Source organism: Lactuca virosa, chromosome 3 (assembly GCF_052849685.1).
Source record: "Lactuca virosa cultivar CGN04683 chromosome 3, Lactuca_virosa_CGN04683_v6, whole genome shotgun sequence".
Lineage (NCBI taxonomy): Eukaryota > Viridiplantae > Streptophyta > Magnoliopsida > Asterales > Asteraceae > Lactuca > Lactuca virosa.
In genome coordinates this window covers 132,648,484-132,667,407 of record NC_136428.1, presented here as the reverse complement: position 1 = coordinate 132,667,407, position 18,924 = coordinate 132,648,484, and the positions used below count along the sequence as shown (strand labels likewise).

General features: G+C 36.4%; 1 protein-coding gene across 1 annotated transcript; it reads left to right on the top strand.

Annotated features, from left to right (window-relative positions):
- The first annotated feature begins 6,610 nt into the window (after window positions 1–6,610).
- LOC145164072 (uncharacterized) lies at window positions 6,611–7,138 on the top strand. The gene has a single exon (XM_079082794.1). It carries the CDS (start codon window positions 6,611–6,613, stop codon window positions 7,136–7,138), a length of 528 nt encoding a protein of 175 aa, XP_078938920.1.
- The last annotated feature ends 11,786 nt before the right edge of the window (window positions 7,139–18,924 follow it).

Genomic DNA, 18,924 nt, shown 5'->3' with positions numbered 1-18,924 from the left:
GAGTCTCACGCCTCACGAAAGCTTCACAACCCCAAATCTTGATGTGGTCCAAATTGGGAACTTTCCCAGTCCACATCTCGTGAGGTGTTTTGGCAACCTTTTTAGTAGGGACTAGATTAAGGATATGGGCGGCAGTCTCTAAGGCATACCCCCAGAAAGAGATTGGTAACGAAGATCGACTCATCATGGAACGAACCATATCCAACAAGGTTCGATTGCGCCTCTTAGCTACACCATTCAACTGTGGTGTTCTGGGAGGTGTCAATTGTGAGACAATCCCACATTCCTTAAGATAGTCAAGGAACTCAATGCTAAGATACTCTCCTCCCCGATCGGATCGGAGCATCTTGATGTTCCTGCCCAATTGATTCTCCACTTCCTGCTTAAACTCTTTGAACTTTTCAAAGGTTTCTGACTTATGCTTGATTAAGTAAATATATCCATATCTACTGTAATCATCAGTAAAAGTCACATAATAGCGATTAGCATCCCTTGTAGCAACTCTGAAGGGCCCACACACATCCGTGTGTACAAGGTCCAACAAACCTTCACCCCTATCACAAGTACCTGTGAAGGGTGACTTTGTCATTTTTCCAAGTAAACAAGACTCGCAACTATCATCTGACTTGAGGTCAAATGATTCCAAGACTCCAGCCTTTTGGAGTTGGCCTATGCGCTTCTTGTTAACATGTCCAAGATGACAATGCCACAAGGATGCTTTATCCAAGCTATCTGAAGAATCAATATACAACACATTATTTCCTAGATTGTCTACAATATTCACGGCTTCATATACACCATCACAAGGTAATGCTTTAAAGTAAAATACATCATTGTAATAAACATTAATAGCACCATTTTTATTATCAAATGAAAATGAAAAACCTTGTTTGTACAAGCCATGAAAAGAAATAATATTTCTCGCCATTTCGGGCGAGTAACAACACTTATTCAAATCTAACATTAACCCATTATTAAGCAATAAAGAATAAACTCCTATCTTGGTAACAGGTGATGCTTTCCTGTTGCTCATGACTAAGTTTATCTTCCCGTGCTCCACTTGCTCACTTCTTCTTAGTGCCTGCAAATCAGTACAGATGTGAATACCACAACCTGTATCAAGCACCCAAGAATTAGCATTAGATGAGTTATTAGACAATATTGTGTAAATACCTGCATGGGTGGGTTTAATCTTCCCATCCTTTACATCTTGCAGATATTTAGGGCAGCTTCGCTTGAAGTGTCCCTTATCCTGTCAATAGAAGCACTGTGCTTCCTTTGGGTTTGAAGAAGGAGTAATGGGACCTTTCTTCGTCCCACTTGAAGAGGAACCATCAAGAGTCTTACCCTTGGTACCCTTCGAAGGGTTTTTCCTCTTCTTACCCTTTCCCTGCCCAATAGCCAGAACAGGGGCAGTTGAAGGAGTAGAAGTAGCAACCGCTTTACCCTTAAGGCCATTTTCAGCTGTCCTTAAGAGTCCTTGAAGTTTGCTAAGTGTGACTTCCTCCTTTTTCATATGATAAGTCATACGAAACTGATCATAACTTGGAGGTAAGGAATGGAGAATGATGTCAATCGCCATTTCCTCAGGAAAGTCAACATTTAGCTTCAGCAACCGGTCAACGAACCTTTGCATCTTCTGCAAGTGACCGGTGATGGGTTCACCATCCTTCATCCTTGCGGTTATCATGGAGGAGATGATTTCATACCTCTCCTGACGCGCACTCTGATGGTACCTTTCCATCAGATCCAGGTGCATCTCATAGGGGTAGAAATCTTCATAGGATTTTTGAAGTTCAGGAGTCATGGTGGCCATCATGATGCATGCTACTTTAGTAGCAACCTTTTCATGTGCAACAAACTCCGCAAACTCTTCAGGAGTAGCAGTGGCTTCACTCACAACCTTAAGCTCCCTATCGAGGACATATTCTTTGTCCTCATAGCGGGTAATCATTCTGATGTTTCTGATCCACTCATTGAAATTGGATCCATCAAAGATGACCTTACCACACAAGTTCATAAGGGAAAAGGAGCCTGTTGGGTTTGAGCCAGAAGCATTGTTGGAAGACATCTGAAAGGAAAGAAAGACAAGTTTCATTAGATTAGGAATCCTTAATAATTCACCCAAATGAAATATTAAGGCTAGGATCCAACAAACTATTTATAGTTGGAAGAGGGATAACGTAATCCATACTATAAAATATTTGAAGGTAGGTAAATGACGATTTACCAATTTCCACCATAAGAACGAAATATTTTATTATTAGGTTTTATTGGTTTTGAAACTCCTAGATCTTTTGAGATACATTGAACTTTTCAATGGCATGTTTGAATCTCGATTGTGCCCTCTCAAGTTTGTGACTGGGATGCCGAGGATCACAAACAAGGTGTGAATAACCATACAAATTGACTTGGTACCCTCAACAATATTACCTAATCGATGTGCCGGTTAACCACACACGCTCCACCGATCTATAATAAAGTCAAGTTACCCTTTGCCACTCTTACTAGTCCATGTTAGTGTGCCGGTTAACCACACACGCTCCACTAACGACTTGGTAAGGTATAAAGTGTAATTTTATGGGCTAGCACCAATTTCACATTTTCCTAAAGTAACTAAGATTGGGAATTTATAATGTATAGTTACTTTATAATTCATTATACTTTTAACGAGTATTTAAAGTCGTATCCTACCCGTTCGGCTAACGACCCTCCACCGATCAAGGAAGCGGTGGGTGAGAGTGGACACCCATTAAGTCACCATTTTATAGGCAACAACCTTATACCCCCTTATAGACCGGCTTCGTGAATGAGGCCTACTAACGGTAATAATGACATATTCTTATACATATCTATATAATAAAATTATAATAATAGTATAAGTGTTGATTTTTAAACTTTTTAAAAATCTAAGGTTTAATTTGGAATTAAAGTATTAAAGTGTAAGACTTTTCAAATTCCAAAACTTGAGGGTAAGATTTGAAACTATTCCAAGTCTCTTCAATTTGTAACTTATGAGTTTTAATGGTTCATAAAATGAAGACTCTTCATTTTATGAAACTTCTTTAGTTCTTTAATCACAATTTAAAGAAGTGACTTTTGGTTATCCATAACTTGAGGACAAGTTATGGACACCATCATTTCCATTAAGATCATGAATTAAACATACATGGAGGTTACATATAATTCCTATGATCTTCTAAAAACTCATAAGAACACAAATTCATGTCAAGCAATTTCAAGAAATCATATAAACATATACAATACTTGAAAATTGATAAAAGTCATGTAAAATGGGTTAACATAATCATTATCATTTTGAAAAACAGATTTTACAAGTCCAAAACAGATTGGGATAATGATCTTAATCCATTTCCAGCAACAAAACTCGAAAAAACTGCCCAGCACGCTCCTACTCGCCGAGTGCATTATTCTACTCGCCGAGTAGGATGAATTTGTTCATGGACTTGGCGAGTCCTCCCCATGGACTCGGCGAGTCCAGTCGTCAGAGTGCAGAATTTTCGATTTTCAAGCTGTTTTGCATCAAGTATACAGAAAACAATCCTAGGCTCTGATACCACTGATGGGGTTTTGAGCATTCTAACACTTCCTAAGTGTACATGCAACCCTAATAACCTTGAATCTATGTTTTCTCTATATACATGCAAATTTCTTTTTCAAGGTTATTTCCTAACTAGCATGGCATGGGGATTACATAAAACATAAAAACTAGTAGAAATACATACCTTGTTGTTGCTTGGATTCCTACAAGACTTTGTGAGCCTAGCACCCCAAATGTTGTGCCTCAAATGCTTCACACAACACCACAAGACTTGGAATAACTTGAGAGAATACTTCTAGCACTCAAAATTGGTTATGCCCTCTCTAGTAACACTAGGTCCACTAGGTCACCATTTTGCTAGCCATAGGGTTCATTTTATAGTGTTGTCACAATTAGGGTTTACACATGAATGCCCTTAATTGTCATGACTCTTGATTTCTCATGACCTATGGGTTTGTAACTCCCATGGACTATCCATGGAGCTCCATATGGTTATAACCAAACCCATAAACCATGGATCATTAATCCACCATAAAAGAATTGATGATTGTCATAATCAACCCTATATATTTAATTAGTCTCACTTTGATCACCAAATTAATACTAGATTAATACTTGATCAATACTAATTAAATAATACTATTATTAATATATTAGAACTTATAATATATTAATAATCATAAGTGCCTTATTCTCTCATTTAGTCTATCCAAGTATTGCAATGCCATGCAACCCAAATGGACCATGCCGGGTCGGGTCAAGTACATACCAAATAAAGTTATGGACTTAGACACTATATCCAACAGGAATATGGTTAAGTATGCTTCCCAATAGACAAAGAGTGTCAAGGCGAATCACTATGTGTATGATTAGGAGTTGGCGGCAGTGGTAGTTGACGCTTTGAGTCAAAAGGAACCCAGTTTCTCATACCATCTAAAATATGAGATTGGTGGTTGTTCCTAGTATTTTCTTCTAGTAGATCCGAGTTGCTCAACTTGAAGGGTTAAGAGAACACTTGTTAAAGGGTGAGGTGATGGTGAAACAACAAGTTTATTTGGTAGAAAGTCCGAAGACTTGAGAGCTTTTGGGAGAGATTTTGGGTCCCTCAGGTCGTTGGTGTCCGTGACACATTGCTATGAGACATGCACAAGTCAAAATATTTGGCTCACCCAAGAACTACTATGACGTTCCATGACTTGAAATCTTATTATTGGTGGCCAAAGACGAAATGGCACATAGTGAAGTATGTATCAAAGTATGTGATGTGTTCGCAAGACAATTCATAACATCAAGAACCATACAGTAGTTTCCATCTATTGGAAATGAGTTACAGGATGTTACCTACCACGAGGAGAGCATGTGAGATGTAATGTCTACCAGAGGTGTTTTCTATAAGAAGTCACTATAAGTATGAAAACCACATTTCGTTTAAGTGGGTAGTCAAGTGGTTTGGTAAGTTTACAAGACTTGACAAACAAAGTGTGAATCATGATCAAGTGTGGAGCACAACTTAAGGATGTGATCTAAAATAAGTTGATGCAGTGACTTAGAGATTCCGATGACAGAATCATTTTAAAGAGGGAAGAATTGTAACGACCCGAATTTCCATCCGTCAACGATGTTAGCTTCTGTTACTCAAATAGTTGTTTCTACAAATGATTTTAGTGAGATGATATTAAAATGAAATAAATTAAATAAAAATGGTACTAGTATTATTTAATTTTCAAAAGAATTATTCAATAATTAAGAGGAAATCGTTTAATTAAATAATTCTTAGAAAAATAATGGATTAAAGAGGAGAAAACATGCATAGATATATTAAAGTGGGATCAATATATCATGGTGATGAAAATAATTCCTAAAAGACATTATTGAAACCTGGGTATTATGGGAATTCCCAAACAAAAATAAAAGGAACAAGAATTATGGTGTTTAGGGAACAAGAATATTAAGTTCAGGGACTAAAATAGCAACTTAGTATTTATAACACTTCATGTGGCTGATTCGTTTCTCTCATTATATGTCGGTTATTCGTTTTCCCTTTCGCCCATATTAATGCATGAAACGACGTGTTATTAGTAATAATAATAAATAGATGGCTACGTTATTTTTATGGAAGCATCGTTGAAGAGGAAAAAGGAGAGAGATTGAGAGATGATGTGATGGTCTCCGACGGTTGAGTTTGAGAGAGAAGTGTATCGATGGTTTCTTATCATTGGTGTTCTACTTGTTCTACTATCGAGCAGACTACATGCTCACTGGCATGATCGAAAACCAAGGGCTGTCGGAAACAACGACGAGGTGAGGCGGACTTGATTTTATAGTATGTAATTTCCTGTGTAAAAGGGGGATGGAAGACGAATACACAAGGGGGATGGAAGACGAATACACAAGTAGTTTAATATGATGAAGTTTATTGCAGGGATGCCTGATCCAAATTAACAAGAAGTAAACTTCACGAGTGAATCGAAGTTGCCAAAAGCTTGTAATATAATGGAACTATTTTACACATCTAGACTATTCCATTAAGATAATCACGTATTGTTTAGTTTATTCTTATGTTTATCTTTAGCCTATTTTATAACTAGTTTATCTGATCATGTTTATAAGGATCTCTTTAATGCTTGTACGTGAGAGTATCAATAATCAATCAATGGAATGAATGTTTTCTCAGTTTCTTTATGGTATCAAAGCGCTGATCCGTTGAAGAAAACCTAGATTGGAAGCCGCCATGACAGAAGAGAAAGACAATGATCCGGGGTCAAGCAAGAAGACTGAAGAACCCATCGATGCTAACTCCATCCATGTCAATTCCCCATACTACATTCATCCGTCAGATTACCCTAAACAGATGCAGGTTAATGACGTGTTGAATGATAACAACTTCAACGAATGGAGGCAGGAGATGATCAATTTTCTGTTTGCCAAGAATAAAAAGGGGTTTGTCGATGGGTCAATCAACAAACCAGATTCTGCATCCCCCATGCATATGGCATGGATACGTGCAGATGCCATGGTCAAGGGCTGGCTGGCTGGCTGACAACAGCCATGGAAAGGGACATCCGGACCAGTGTGAGGTACGCTAATACATCAACCGAGATTTGGAAAGACTTGGAAGAGAGGTTTGAGAAGGAAGGTGCTCCACGGGCTTACGAGCTAAAACAGTCGTTGAACACTACAAGGCAGGACGGGTCTTCGGTTTCATCCTACTACACGAAATTAAAAACCCTTTGGGATGAATTGCAACTCGTTCTCCCAACACCAAGATGTACATGCGATGGGTGTAATTGCTCTCTAGGAAAAAGATTGAGTGAAGTGAAGGAGAAAGAAAGAATTTATGAGTTTCTTATGGGGCTCGATGAGGAGTTCTCCATCATCCGAACCCAAATCCTTGTCATGAAGCCACCACCTTCCTTGGGGGCCACGTATCACCTGGTTGCTGAAGATGAACAGCAACGCGCAATCACAGGTGGATCCAGAAAATCAGTTGGTGAACACAACAGCCTTCCAGGTGAACGTGATGAACAGGAAGGCAACACGCATTACACAAGGGATTCAAAGCACACAGACGGCTAATAAAGGAGCACAACGAGTCATGAAGCAGAGCAGCGGCAAGGCAGAAAAATGCACCTTTTGTGGAAAAGAAGGACACAAAAGCGATGGGTGCTTCAAGAAGATAGGTTACCCTGATTGGTGGCCGGGAAAGAAAGACAAACCAAAGGCAAAAGCAGCTTGTGTAGAAGTTGGACCCAGCCCCATACCAGGGTTAACAGATGAACAGTATCGTCTTTTTGTTGCACACTTCCGAGAAGATGAGGCTCCTAAAGCTAATCTGGCAGGTAGAACAAACACGTATGATGGATGGGTGGTTGACTCGGGTGCAACCGAACACATCACCCATCGAAGTGACTTTCTTGATAACAGAGTCACAAACACCAAAGAAACACCTGTCATCATCCCTAATAGCGATAAGGTGCCCGTCATGGGTGAGGGTGAACACACCCTACCAGGACGTCTCAAAATTGATGGCGTCTTACACGTTCCTAATTTCAATTACAACTTGTTATCTGTTAACAAACTTGCAAGGAGCCTTAATTGTGTTGTAACTTTCTTTCCTGACTTCTTTGTTGTGCATAAATTAGTGACGAGGGACTTGATTGGTGCGGGTAACTGCATTGGAGGATTGTATCGAATGGGGGCAATGGAAAAGAAGGCTCTCGTGACAACTTTCGAGGTTTGGCACAAAAGACTTGGTCATCCATCACCCAAGAAGATTTCGAATTTAAATTTTGTTAGAGATGTTTCTAGGAATAACCAAACTAAAATGTGTGATGCTTGTTTTAAAGCTAAGCACACTAGGTTGCCATTTCCCATTAGTGAAATAAAGACTGTTTCTTGTTTTGAGCTTATACATTGATGTTTGGGGAAAATATAGAATCCCGTCCCTATCAAAGGCTCTCTACTTTTTAACAATAGTTGATGACTATAGCCGATCAATTTGGACTTTTCTTATCAAACACAAACATGAGGTTGGTTTACATCTCATAAATTTTCACAAAATGGTCAAAACACAATTTGGGAAAGACATAAAACGGATACGATGTGACAACGGGGGAGAATTTATCTCTAAAAAATGTTCGACTTCTATGCCAAGAAAGGCATTGTTTTAGAAACCACTTGTCCATACACCCCACAGCAAAATGGGGTGGTAGAACGCAAGCATCGACACTTGCTTGAAACAGCCCGTGCCCTTTTATTTCAAGCAAACCTGCCGAAAACCTTTTGGGGTGAGTGCATATTGACTGCCACCTATGTCATAAATCGACTCCCCTCCAAGGTACTTCGTGGTCTCACTCCCTATGAGCTTCTTTTCAATGAGTCACCAGATTATGATCATATGCGCGTATTTGGATGCTTGGCATACTATCGCAACACCGACACTGGGGGAGATAAATTTGAACCACGAGGCAAACCAGGAATATTCCTTGGGTACCCTCAAGGAATAAAAGGTTATAAAATTTATGACATGGAAACCAAGAAGTTAGTGATATCAAGGGACGTGAGATTCCTTGAAAACGAGTTTCCCATGAAACATATGCATGGAAACATGCAACCACTAGCCGACAGTGAAGATCTTTTTCGCTTTGCTGATAAGATCATCACACCCCCTGATCAAAACTCATCATCCGAGACTGCCATGCATGACGGTTTTATCGATGACAACACCACCACAAGTCATTTTGACCACAACCAACATACAACGAGTGTTGTAAATGATGTCTTTGGCGAAGTTGAAGATGATTCTGTACCAACGAACCATCACGCCGCCAGTGAAACCAGCAGCACCGATTAACAAACCAGCAGCACCGATCAGCAAAGAGAAACCAGATACAGGTCACAACCCACCCGTTACAAAGACTATGAAGTGCAGCTCCCCCCTTCGATAAATCATCCGCAACCCGTCATTGATCGAGTCGCCTCTACGGTACATCCTCTTACCAATTATGTCTCTTATAAAATTTTTTCTCAATCTCACAAATCTTTTTTAGCTGCCATCGTCACCCACGATGAGCCTAAATTTTTTCATCAAGCAGTTCGAGACAAACGATGGAAAGAGGCAATGCAGAAGGAAATTAAAGCCCTTGAGGAAAACAACACTTGGGAACTTACGAGTCTGCCAAAAGACAAGAGAGCTATAGACTCTAAGTGGGTGTACAAAGTGAAGTATAGGCCGAATGGAGAGGTAGAACGATACAAAGCACGCCTTGTGGCAAAAGGTTACACACAAATGGAAGGAGTCGACTTTCATGACACGTTTGCCCCAATTGCTAAACTCATCACTGTTCGTGTTTTGCTTACCATAGCTGTCAAGCGTGACTGGATCATATCCCAATTAGACGTCAACAATGCATTTCTGCATGGCGATCTCGATGAAGACATTTATATGAAAATACCACAAGGCTTCAGAAAAGATAATGAGACACGTGTATGTAAGCTAAAGAAGTCCTTATACGGCCTGAAACAAGCCTCGCGAAACTGGTATCACAAATTCACTGCTACCCTTCAAGATCTTGCTTTTCGACAGTCTCATGCTGATCACTCTCTTTTTATTCACAAAGACGGAGATATCTTTGTGGCAGCACTCATCTATGTTGACGATGTTATCATTGTGGGGAATGATAGAAAGAAGATAGAAGATACGAAGTCATGCCTTGACAAGAATTTTAGTATTAAAGATCTTGGAACTTTGAAATACTTCTTGGGAATTGAAGTAGCTCGCACAAATGAAGGGCTAGTACTCAGTCAACGCAAATACACCATTGATGTGCTTGAAGATTCTGGCATGCTTGGCTGTCGGCCTAGTCGGTTTCCTATGGAATAAAATTTGAAGCTCGATAAAGGAGATGATGCTGACAAGGTAGATGCAAGCACCTATCGACGCCTTGTTGGTAGGCTTCTCTATCTCCAAGCCACTAGGCCCGACATAACTTACGCAGTGAACGTGCTTAGTCAGTTTGTTTCTGATCCTCGCCAAAACCATTGGGATGCAGCCATGCGAGTACTTCGATATCTGAAAAACACCTTGGGGCAAGGCATACTTTTACCAAAGGAAGGAGACGTTAAGCTCACTGCCTACAGTGACTCTGATTGGTTGGGATGCCCCTTCTCACGGAGATCACGAACAAGATATTTGTTGATCTTAGGGGGTGCTCCAATCTCTTGGAAATCCAAGAAACAATCTGTTGTTTCACGCTCCTCCGCTGAAGCAGAATACCGTGCAATGGCTGTCACGGTTAGTGAAATACTCTGGATTCGTTGGCTGTTGGCTGATTTCGACATTGTTTTGGACAAACCCACTCCCCTTTTGTGTGATAATGAATCTGCTCGTCACATTGCACACAATCCTGTTTTCCATGAACGTACAAAGCACGTGGAAATGGACTGTTACTTTGTTAAGGAACGAGTTGAGTCTAAGGAAATTGCACCTGTCAAAATCAAGACTCAAGACCAGTTAGCTGATTTATTGACCAAACCACTTGGATCAGATCGTCTCAAATTTCTATCGGACAAGTTGGGCATTCGTAATCTTCATGCTCTATCTTGAGGGGGAGTAATGAAACTATTTTACACATCTAGACTATTCCATTAAGATAATCACGTATTGTTTAGTTTATTCTTATGTTTATCTTTAGCCTATTTTATAGCTAGTTTATCTGATCCTGTTTATAAGGATCTCTTTAATCCTGTTTATAATAATCATGGCTGTTTTGTGTTAAGGTATACCCTTCACTTACTCCTAGTTATTTGGTGGTGTATTGATTTGTATCTAAACAAAAATAGAAATAATACACTGAATTTCCGTTCGTTCGCGAATACCTAGCTAGATTAAGAATATGTAGTTAGTTCTAAATAACCACGTGGACAAAAGCAGAAAGTATGTGAAGCATAATGTATAGGTAACGATTCATGTCACTATTGGCTATGGAGTTGGTTTTAATTTATTTAATCTTTAATTTTATTAAGTTTGATATTTGTTCTAGATATATGAAAATAGGTTTCTGGCTTTATGTCTATTTAAACATGATGAGATCGTATAAATTGGAAAACATATGCTAAGAAAATATATGTAGTCAAATTATGGTTTTGTCATAAAGATAGATCGATTAAATACGTTTTATTATTAATTACATTACCTAATTAAGCAGTTAGGTTATTGTTGTATGACTAAAATGATATTTCCGTATTTAAATTATTATTTAAGATATTAAAAGCCTAAACTAAATACTACAATAATTATGGTTTAGGTGTTTTATTGAATTAAGAAGTTACGATGTTACGATTGGAGCAATATGTAATCTACAAATTACAAGGTGAGTTCATAGTTTTAACTCAATAGGTGCATACTTGAAACGTGTAATCCATAAATGGTGATTTGATTCACATTAGGATGACCTTGTCTTAACTTGCTCTTGTTGATGCTATGATATTTGTGATGCTATAGTATGCTTTGTGCTAATGCCATATTATGAGTTATTTGCTACGTTGCTTTCACTTTGTAGATGCAAATTAGGATTACGCTTGAATAACTAAATGCTTGTAATAATTGTTTGAAATATGTTGTTTGCATCTTGTGTATGGTATGCCTTGGAATCGGTTGGTATGATGTTCTGCATGTTATGTTTTAGATGATATTGTATGCGGTTATGTTTTTTTAAAGAATTGGTAGTCACGTACTATAATATGTTGATAATATGATGAATTCATTACATGATAATTGCTCGTTAAGGTTTTATGAGTAACATGTCTATGGTAATGTATGGTTGTTTTTGTGGGGTATAATGGTGTTATGGGTAGAACCTTGCAAGTCTAATAGGTTGAAAGAGCTTAAGCCATATCGGTTGCTAGTTGCACGGTCTTTCTAGATGGTCGTGTGACACATGGTGCGCGTGCACCCTGGTGTACGAGAACTGGAGTGGTGTTGGCTTTATGGTGTGGCCGGGTCAAGCATCATGTGAGAATTGGGAGGTGTATCGGTAGAATTGACACCGTTTGTACCAATCTTGAACGACACCGTGAAGTACTCGTACTTTGCAGGTCGGAGTAGCGAAAGTGGAAGGCTTGGGGTTGGTGAACTCGGGTGGAAGTCATGAGCTACTTAGAGCACTAAACTGGCTGGACACACAAGTAGTGAACTGGGTTAAGTTGTTGGGTAGGCTGTCCCTAAGAAACCCCAAAGTAGATAATCAGTTGAAAGGTGATTATATACAATAACTGGTTGAATTGAACTTGTATATGATAATCGGTTGAAAGAAAGTGAATTGAATTGCATTAAGTTGATAACTATATCTGGTCGAATTGAAATTAAAATGGTATGGTGAAATGTTGTATTGTAAACGGTTGAAATGAATTATGATGCATATGGTTGAAAGTTGGTTGCTATTTGGTCCGTTATATGATAAAACGTTGAATATATAGTAAAAGGTTGGTTATATAATAAAAGGTTGGATATATAACAAAATGTTGGTTATTTAAATAAATGTTGGATAAATAATGAAATGTTGTTAATATGAAATGTAATTGTTTATATGTTATGCAGTTGTTTATATGGTACACAATTGATCATATATTTTAGAGTTGTGGTTAAACATCTATTCATATATGCGTTTTGAACATGCTATTAAATGATTATGATATACGGTCGTTTGCTAAGTGGTAGTTGTTTCTCCTTTTTATGATTCATCGTAAAATGAATGATTGGTCCATTTGGGGTTTGTATGTTTTATATGCAACATTTATGAACTCTCTCAGCAGGGGTTGACACTTGTGTCTTTCCTCTTTTGTGCCTTATGATTGGTGCATGCAGCTTAGGAGTTTGACCTTGGTGAGAGGGGTTGCCTATGGGGTAGTTATTCTATTTGGAGGATACCATTCTGGATACGTTTAATGTTTTATCAATTTAAACATTTACTTTTCAATGATTTAGAATCATGATTTTGATTTTGGAGGTAACGTTGTGATTTGAAAATGTTTTAAACTAAATAACTAAGTCTTCCGCTAACGTATTCTGTTAAAAAGTGTTTTAAATGAAAAAAAACTGGTAAAAATCACTATGTTACAGACCGACCACGAACCCTGCTGGACCGTCCTCCTCTGCTGCCTCCATGGTAGTTTTGGCCACCACCTCGGCCGCCACTGTGGCCATTATTTTGAGTCCCACAAGAATGATTTGGATCCTGATTGTTGTGTTCAACAACAAGTACTGCGGGAGAGGAAGAATGACCGTGATGAGAATCTTGAGCCAACCTGTTTTGATCCTTTATCATGGAGCATTCCTCGAGAGTAAGCATGGAGCGCATCTCAACAAAAGAGGGCAATGGTTTTTTATGCCGGATTGTAATGACCACATGGTCATATTTTTGGGACAATCCATTAATAGTATAGATGACAAGGTTTCTCCTAGGAATGGGCGCTCCAATGTTTATAAGAAGGTCGGCTATGGACTTAATTCAGTTGCAATATTCCACTATAGACGAGTCTCCAGTAACTATGTATTGTAGTTCATCAACAAGCTCCATGGCCATGGTTTCTTTGTTTTCATTGAATAAATCTTCTTTAACTTTCCATACATCTACTGCAGTAGCACCGAGTTTAATGACGGACTAGAGAACAAGTTGAGATAGGGTTCCGTACAACCACTGTTTGTCAATGTTTACAATAGTGTCCTATTCTGGATCTTCAGTGGTGTTTGTTAAGGAGTCATCAAGATGGTTGAAGGCTTTGTATCCGATGTCATGAGTCTTAAAGAGTTCCTTCCAAGAGTCATAATTGAGACGATCAAGATTAAGAAGAAGAGAAATGTAAGATTTTATATTATAATGCCATAAATATTGTCTATAGGTTTTGGATTCGGATCAGAAGAGCTTGTTTCTGTCACCATGATAGCAATGCAAGAGTTTTAAGATAAGAGAAATAGGAGAAGCAACATAAAACACAACAAGAATGATACGCAACAAGAATGAAATTAAATGAGATGGAAAGGGAATAAGGCTAAGGTATCCTGTGCTCTGATACCATGTTACAATTGGTATTCTCCCCTAATGAGGCGTATTCCACTAATCCACAATAAATACATGTACAAGAGTAATGATCTAAGAATATTACATCGACTGACATGAGAAATACATGAAAAAGGGCTAACTACAAATATTATATATATATATATATATATATATATATATATATATATATATATATATATATATATATATATATATATATATATATATATATATATATATATATATATATGAAAACTTTAAGAAGTACAATCTATAAAACAACAAGTACCATAATCTAATGCAAATACTACTAATCTTTGTTTGGAAAACCAAACCATCAATCCTTACCAAATACACCGGACACCATGAATTGAGGAGGTGATATTGGAAATCAATTAAAAATATTTAATTATTATGCTTTGACAGCTTGGTATACAACACAACTATGGATCATTAAACATAAATAGACCACTAATCTTTACTAAAATCGGATTTATAGGAACTAAATTTGAATTATTGAATTCCCTTAATTATCTCTCTTTTTACATCCCGAATTCCCCATGCCTTCTCAAATAAATCATCGCCTCGATCTGCAAGCAAACATTGCAATGTCCCTGCATTACATAACAATGCATTACATAACAATAGAGGGAATTTATCGTTTAAGTTTATGTATAATAGCCATTTCTAATCCTATTTTTTTATTGTGTGTACGCATGTTTGTTCCTTTTTTAGACTTTGTTATCATGCATACTTTATGTAGTTTCACTTTCAGTAATGTGTTAATTTTACATTTGTTTTCTCTATATACACAACGTAGACATGACTTTGCAATGGATTAATTGTTCGAGGATGGATGTGTTACCATCAGTACCTCTTAATATATTTAAAAAAACTTTGGGTAATTTGTTTTTTTTCAAGATCTACTTTTCAGTAGTTGTGTGCTTATTTCTTTGGTAGTTTAATGATGTCATCAATTTCAATAACAATTTATGTTTTTAATATGAGTTTTCAATTTAAAAATATGAGGTTATTTTTTATAATTAAAAAATATTAATAAAAATAATAAGAATATAAAAATATAGGGCTCTTCGAGATCACTAGAAATCTTTTTTTTTAATAAAGATATTTGTTAACTAAAAAGGAAAACAAATATTTAGATATCTAAAAGGGCAAGATATGAATTAAAGTTAAACAATTATTAATCATATATTTTAGCATAATACGTTATTTCTCAATTTAAATTCAATATTTTGTTGTACGGTAGTTTACATAAGTTTTGATTATAGTTAGTTGTTTTATTCCACTTTATTTTGCTTCTTTACATATTTTCACAATGATGATAAATGAGCAAGTAAAATTATTTTCAAAACAGATGTTGTGACTAGTAAAGCTTTTGTTGTGTAGCCTAGAATAAAGCTCTATTTATAAAGCTTACTTTGTATTGTTGGTGGATGTTGACATGGTGATTTGATTATATTTTGCTGAGTGACATTGTGCATTGGTAAATGAAAGTCCATACACATGTACATTATCGGTTTAAAACAATAATTTGAAGGGTTGAATGAAAAACAAACCGGAACCAAAATAATCGAAAATAAAAATGAAAACAAAAACCGATAATATGGTTTTTATGTTTTGAAAACTTAAAAATTCGGTTTGATTTGGATTTATATACCTTAACAATTGAAAAAATAATTGAATAGATCCAAAACCCCAAAACCGAATCGAGAAACTCATACAAACTAAACCTGAAATTTTTTATGATAACTAATTAATTGATTATATTTTTATTAAATATTTAATTATTTTTGTAAGACTTTCCCAAAAAACCCCATCTAATTATTATTTTTATCATTTTTGTAATACTACTTTTATACAAAATTTATAATAATTTTGCAAAAAAAAAAATTGAGTGTTACAGACTTTATAAAAGGCAAATGAGAGTAGTTTTATATGTTGATTAATGTTTTACGAAGTATATAAGATTATGGTATGTAGTTTAAATGTTTAACTAATTAATTGGAAGCACCTATTAACTTTGTATACACCTCTTCCTATATGTTGTATTTCATATGGAGGGTGAAATATGGTAGAATTCCTACCGCAACGGAGCTTTCAGAAAGAGGGGTAAACTTGGAAACATTGACATGTCGTATGTGCGAGGAGAAAGATGAGTACCCAGACCATGCTCTTTGTGGATTGCTCTTTTGCAAAAAAGGTGGCTGATGGGATATGGAGGTGGTGTAATGTGCAACATGGTGGTTTCAACAAGGTGAACGATTTATTGGATTTTGTTGCTACATGCGGGTCGTGCCTAAAAAGAAGGAAAATTATTGTGGTAATTTGTTATGGTATGTTATGGTGTATCTGGAAGGCAAGGAATGAAAAAGTCTTAAAAAAAACCGGCTATCACCTGATAAAGTCATATAAATAGTTAAGTTTGTGACTTTTCTTTGGGTGAAGAACAGGGGTAAGATGGCGGAATTAGCTTGGGCAAATTGGTCTCAATGCCCTTTCTTTTAATCTGTCACTTGTTTCATGTTGTTTTCTCTGCATTTTGTTTTTGGACTTTTTGTTCCGCCACTGATTTGTAGCTGTCTCTATTTCTCCTGTTCTTTTTCTTTCATTAATATAATTTTATTGGCCGGTTCCAAAAAAAAAATCAATCCTTTTGACTATGAGTCTATGTTCATGGTTGTTGATACAATAATGATATAATAATAGTATGTTAATAGTTTTTTTTTTTTTTTATTAAATTCTCAAATTGATGTGTCCATCTCTCAAAAGGGTAGTGATTTGTACATAACATTTTTTAGTACTAATTAACGGATTGACATGCCACATTTTCTTTAGTTCTCAGATTGATTATTCGATTAGTAATTGCTAAAAATCAATACTATAATTGAGCTCACTTGTTATTTGGTTACGAAATTTGTTTTATATATGCATAACAGCATACATCCAAATAATTAAACAAATGTCTCAGAACAATGTATCGAAGAAAATTAAAGCACATGCTCATAATGACATATATATATTCTTAAGTTTTTTAGTTTTATAAACAATCCAAACAAACTTGACCTATCTTTTTAGGTTTCAAACACAACCAAAAATTAATGATAGTGAAGAACAAAAATTTTACTATTTAAAAAAACAAACTCAATGTTTTTGTTCATTTCAGCCAAAAACCAAACTAAAAACTCCATGCTCATCCTAACAATTTGTGTCCTTTTGCATTGTAGGGGTACAGAACGAGAGACAGAAGCGTTTTTAGTTCTGTACCCTTACAATGCAACTGCTTGTGTCCTTTTGCATTGTAGGGGTAGAGAACGAGCGACAGAAGCGAGCGAGAAGAAGACGGATGCATTTGAGGGATAGAGGGAGTCTTCTTTTATCTTTTCGGATGGGACACATCATCTGATTCGTTAAGTGCTCTTTTTCATATTAAGACAATATATTAAGGGGTAAACAAACACTCTAACAGAGCTGCCTCTTATTAAGAGGTAATAAGTGCTAAACAAACAGGGCTTTAAGTGAAATCCAACTATCCAAGAATAAATCGGTACCGGTTCTATCACACCGGTTTTGAAGAAAACGTTCGGTTCGATCCGGTCTAAAATTTGACATAAAATCGGTCATTGTTGAACCGCTCTCGTCCCCGGTTTTTGGTCCGATGTTTCGAACCGGTTTTTAAAATATTGAAGATGTTATTTCACCGCTTTCTTTTATTTGTTTGAAATGTTTCCACATTAAAGTTATTTGGGTTTGCTCGAGTGGGTTTCTCATTTTTTGGAGTTGGCCTCAAAGATTTTGGTGTGTTCATCGAGCCATGTAAGAATATCATGTGTCTTGGGAATTTGTATTTGTAGTGATAAACTTGGATTGATGCATGTACTATAGCTACTAAAGTTGGAATATTTTAATTACCAACATTTGCATATAATTTCAGTTTGTTTTAATCATCTATTGGTGGGTATCCTTCCATATTGATGTAGTTTGAGACTTCTTGTTTTTGCTTACTTGGATGCTGTTAGGATAATTCAGAATCCGCGAGAAATTGGTCCTAGGGGAAATTTGGGAATAGGAGTTTGTTTCAGTTTAGTATAAATAGGAGGTTATTTAGAAGTAAATTTAATCAAGTTTTGATTCCCGTCTCTTAATAAAAGCTTGGAGAAGAAGCAATTTTTCAGAAATTTCTTTTGTCCCTGTTTGTTCTTTCTTCCTCCCCTGTTCTTGAATTGTTCATGTGATCAGAGCAAGTTTCAAATCTAACCGGTGCTTTTTGTAGGTTATATGGTAAGGGGTTACTGTATTTGTTATATTTTTGAATTGGATGCTCTTTGTATACTATCTGCTTGCATCTATTGCAATTACTAGACATAAATAGTGTATGTGTTAATTTATCGTTTAGTAATACGTGTGTGCATTGTGTATGTACAAACATGTATACATGCTTGTATGTGTGTATTAGTGTATTTGTTTTTACAAACGCATGCATAAGGCTCCTATTGCACCTTATCTCTTTGCAATTTCGACATGTATATGTGTGTATTAGTGCATGTGTCTTCACCAAAGACAAAGATTTAACCCTTTTCTATATCCTGTAACAAATGATATTATTACTTTAATTTATTATATAGTTTAAAGATTACAATCACTACACTTGGTGGTTAAAATAGAAGCAATTAATTGGAAATGGCAAGAATCATAATTAACAGGGAAAGCAACCTAAATACGTGAACATAAAGATTAAAGAATACTGTAAATTTATGGAATTTTAATATAAAAAAAATCCAAAGA

What these genes read in the sequence shown, in the direction of transcription:
- LOC145164072 (XM_079082794.1), top strand. Translation starts at nt 6,611, where the DNA reads ATGGAAAGGGACATCCGGACCAGTGTGAGGTACGCTAATACATCAACC.